Here is a 4,820-nt window from a genome sequence, read left to right as displayed (position 1 = left end):
TTATGAAAGAGCATTAAAGCTTTTCTCTGGCATTAGCATGATAATCATAAATGAATAAAGGAAGCGTTGCCCATCAGGTTCAGCATATGTATAGGCATAGGCAGACCAGGAGGACACAAGAACATCAGAACCCCAAAAAGTTTAGAAGGTGAAACAGGTGAACAAAACTGGCAGTTTCAGATCATGTCTCGAACGTCCTTGTGCTTAGTGCAAAATAAAGTCCCTAAATAACATCCCACGCATTCAAATGAGGACCAAACAAGCGCGTTTTAAAGCATTGATGACAGAGGATTTAATCCGTGACGCGGGCTCGCGCGCATCAAAAGAGTCGCGCGCAATTGCGCGTGGGCTCTGCTCTTTATGGCACGAGCCGTACAGGTATAAAACCAGAAGACGCACGACTCAGAATGCAGAAAATCGGAGAAGTCGAGACCCACCGAGCAAGAAGTGCAATCAAGACCTCATTCAAAGGAATGTAAGTGCACCATTTACATTATACGCCTTTCCATCAGTTGGAAGCTTTATTTGATTAAAAGTTTGATTTCTTTTAGAAAGTAATGAGATGGTGTTATTGTTAAATATATCTATTAGGCTCGTATTATTAAATATCACTATTAAGTCTAACAAATACATAGACATATAATTTGTAGTTTAATGCAGACCACAATCCAGCCCAACCGTCTTCTGGATGTGTTAAGATTTGTAATTATATGAGTTACTTTTTTTCTTTTCTTTTTTTGAACATTACGTATTAGTACAAACACTTTTGCTTTGTTTGATCTCAGATGCATCCAAATATGAAAATGTGGATTGGTTGGGCAGCGTGTGCCTTCCTCTTGTTCGCCTGCTTGGGAACTCTCACGGAAGGGTATCCAACAAAACCTGACAACCCGGGAGAGGACGCGCCCGCGGAGGAACTCGCCAAGTATTATTCTGCACTAAGACACTACATCAACCTCATAACAAGGCAGAGGTGAGCTCCTCTTTATTTCTAATAAATACTGGGTAGAAATATTTACAAATTCGTTTTTAAGTTGTTCTTTTTCTTTCTTTTCTCAGCATCATTTGCTCTCAATTTATTACCGACAAAAACGAATCTATTGTATATTTCTGCGGTTTTAGCGGGTTAAAAACAACCTCTTGAAGCAACTGGGGACCGGAAAACTATTGTCCCGTTTCATTCTTTTTCAAAAGCACTGTATTAATCCACTGATGAAACCCCGCTGACTCTTTAATTGACTGCGTACTACACAGCGCTTTAAATGAGTTTCTTTGTTGCGTTTAAACAGCGGGATGTGGTTTTCTATAGACTACTTACAAAAAAAACATTGCTGATTGCCTTTCTTTAATTATTGACGAGACGAAATACAGTGACAGCGAACAAAGTAGCCTAGCTATTAGACAGAAACAGGTTACTAAGAAACGGTTACATATAAGCTCAAATATCTTCGCTTAAGTATTGTATTCCTTTCGCCTAGAAAAGGGGAGGACATACTGGACTGCAAGTGGAAATGGAAATGATGCTCTTCATTCCAAGCATACTCGTCTATGAGTTGAGGGAAACAAGTGTAAATTGACATTAGAGTGGGACTGGAATGTTTCACATATTAGTAATAGCTAATGAGCTCGTGTTTTAGTTAATTTTCGAAGTTTTAGTAACTACAAGAGGTCTTTGCAGTCAGTGTGTATATTTCACTTGCAAAGTAGATGTTTGAGAGGTTAGAGGCCGCCAAAAGACAACATTATTTTACAAAATCTGACTTCACTCATACTGTATAATTCTTACACTGGTGTAATTTTGACACCTTTGTTCTTTTTGACAGGTATGGCAAAAGGTCCAGCGCTGACACCTTAATATCAGACCTTCTGATTGGTGAAACAGAGTCCCACCCCCAGACCAGGTAAGGTTTATAAACTAACTGTAGACAGCTTATAAATCATTGATTAATCTTTTATGATAATATTATAATCATAGTGTTCCATTTACTGTTATTAAGTAAATAATAAATCATCAAGTGGAACAGTGAACACTTTATTGTGTAGAAAGTGTTTTTTTGTTTTTGTTTTTTGTTTGTTTTTGTTTTAAGAATTTTCTGTCTGTTTATCCACAGATATGAGGACCATTTGGTGTGGTGATCTCAGCAATTGTGTTAATGCAGTCACATCCATGCTTGTCATCCTGTTATATGGCCACCAAATCTCATTAATTGAAATCTTCTATATCATCAAGATCAACAACTTGCTGTGAAGTATCACAGCCATAATCAGGATAGTGAAAACACTGCAAAACATTCAAATCCTTATGTCTGTACAAGTACGCGTCTATGTGAAATACTAACATACGGTTCCACTGCATATGGCCTTGTTGACGTGCGCTCTCTCTGTACTCCGAAGATCAGTCAACCGTCCGTTCAACAAGACAATTGTACAGAGAATTATGCATGTTGTGTCCATTGTAATCCCAAATATCAAATGAGAACATTAATTAATGTACAGTATAACAGTGCTAATAAAGTTCACTATATTTGAAAGAGTCGTCTTGGTTTCCTGTGTTCTGCTTTCAGTAAAAACATGTCAGTCAAATTTAAGAATACTCACAGCTTAATGCAATGGCAGTTTCCTCAAATAGAAAAAAGATTAAGTAGTATTCTTTTACAGCCATTGCTCTAACAATTCTCTAGAGCTTCGTTATTCTGAGGCTAAATGCTTAATTTAGATATAAAGTTGAATTTTAAAGTTGAAATTGTACAATTTTGAATGACAATAAATGGCCTGTTGGTCAAATATTGATTATGGGATGTTTCGGCCGTCAGGTAATTGTAGCTAACATTGCAGATATTGAATAAAGGTCAAATTGCATCAGGCACATATTTCTAAGTTAAAAACAAAATAGAACTTGTGAAGCACATTATACACAAATCAAATAATAACAATAATAATAATAATAATAATAATAATTATTATTATTATTATTATTGATCAATATTGAATGTATATTATCTTTATTAATTAGAATTATTTTTTTTTTTTACATATTTTGGATATTAGAAAGGTACATTGGTACAGATATATATATATATATATATATATATATATATATATATATATATATATATATATATATATATATATATAGAGAGAGAGAGAGAGAGAGAGAGAGAGAGAGAGAGAGAGAGAGAGAGAGAGAGAGAGAGAGGACTTTAATTAATGAGAGAGATTAATTAATGACGTAAAAAGCATTTAAATTCATCTTGAAGGTGACGAAAATGTGACGTTCAAAGGATAAAAAATGTAAGAGATGATCCGCATCAAATGCAAATGTTTGCTTTTCATGGCTTCAATGTTTTATGATCTTCTTCAATGTTTTATTATCTTCAGGTTTGTCAGACTCGATGTCACGTATATCCGCAGGGTCTTTCCCTTTTGGCCACTTTATGTTGTTTTCTTTTTGTCTAGGTCATTCAAGATGTTTTTGATTTCCTGTTTCCTGTCATATTAATTGTGCACACTTCACCTGTCCTTTGTTATCCAGTGCATATATTTTCAGGGTGTTTAGTAAAAAGTTGCATATTAGAGTACATACTATATCTATACACATGTGTGTAGAAGGATTTGGATGCACTACACATTGCTGTTCTTTGGTATTTATGAATACTGTATGCTAATAACTTTCCATGGTCTCATGGGATAGTTAGTGTCTAAAGAATCTGGGCAGAAGTATAGGTCACATATGGGTATTTTCTGTTTTATGAATACTGCATATTCTGTACTGCTTTTTAAATACTATATAACAGGGAAGTAGAGACAGGTTTTCTCATTCAAACCTGGTTCAAAAGTAAGTGCATTTGGTGGGAGATTTTTAGAACTGCCCCACTGTCCAAATGCATCAAAACTGAAATTCATGCGGTCTAAAATTTCCGACATTGCACAACAAAAAAAGTGAAAATTTCCCTTACCAGAATTTTTTTTCAGTCTCTCAAGCTGACAGATACAGAGGGTGAGCAGATTTTACAATGACGCTTTTTAGGGGGCAATGGAATATTATCATAATGCTTACTGCAAAATATGCAGTATTATAATACACCGGTCAGGCATTACATTATGACAATATTGTGTTGGTCCCCCTTTTGCTGCCGTCGAGGCATGGACTCCACTAGACCGCTGAAGGTGTGCTGTGGTATCTGGCACCAAGATGTTAGCAGCAGATCCTTTAAGTCCTTTAAGTTGCAAGGTGGGGCCTCCATGGATCGGACTTGTTCAGCACATCCCACTGATTCTCGGTTGGATTGAGATGTGGGGAATCTGAAATCCAAGTCAATTGCACTGTGTATTCTGACAACTTTCCATCAGAACCAGCACTTCTAAACAATTTGAGCTATAGTAGCTCTGTTTGATTAGACCACACAGGCCAGCCTGCAATTTTGGGAATGCTCTGTCATCTAGCCATCAAAGTTTGGTCCTTGTCAAACTCGCTCAAATTCTTGCCGATTTTTCCTGTTTCTAACACATCAACTTTGAGGAAAAAATTTGACTTACTGCCTAATATATCCCACCCAACAGGTGATGTGATGAAGATAACGAGGTAATCTGTTATTCACTTTACCTGTCATAATGATGAATTATGTCCAGATACCACTTTGTACAAATTTACTCAATGCATTTATGTCAGTGGTAGAGATAACTTCTCTAAATGCCTCCCACCAGCATCAGAGACACCCTCTACATGAGACCTTTAACAACATTGGTAGACTAGTCACTCACTACAAGAGGAAAACGCAAAAACATTTTGTAGAAAGTGCGCCCTCTTGTGCGCGTTTGAG

General features: G+C 36.4%; 1 protein-coding gene across 1 annotated transcript; it reads left to right on the top strand.

Annotated features, from left to right (window-relative positions):
• Nucleotides 1-337: 337 nt before the first annotated feature.
• On the top strand, nucleotides 338-2,535 carry npy (neuropeptide Y). Its single transcript, XM_067425266.1, has 4 exons — nucleotides 338-475; nucleotides 786-973; nucleotides 1,824-1,901; nucleotides 2,112-2,535. Exons 2-4 carry the CDS (start codon nucleotides 786-788, stop codon nucleotides 2,134-2,136), a joined length of 291 nt encoding a protein of 96 aa, XP_067281367.1. The 5' UTR covers nucleotides 338-475; the 3' UTR covers nucleotides 2,137-2,535.
• The last annotated feature ends 2,285 nt before the right edge of the window (nucleotides 2,536-4,820 follow it).

The sequence above is a fragment of the Pseudorasbora parva genome, chromosome 19, assembly GCF_024679245.1.
Source record: "Pseudorasbora parva isolate DD20220531a chromosome 19, ASM2467924v1, whole genome shotgun sequence".
In the NCBI taxonomy this organism is placed as follows: Eukaryota; Metazoa; Chordata; class Actinopteri; order Cypriniformes; family Gobionidae; genus Pseudorasbora; species Pseudorasbora parva.
This window is presented reverse-complemented; position numbering and strand designations above follow the sequence as displayed.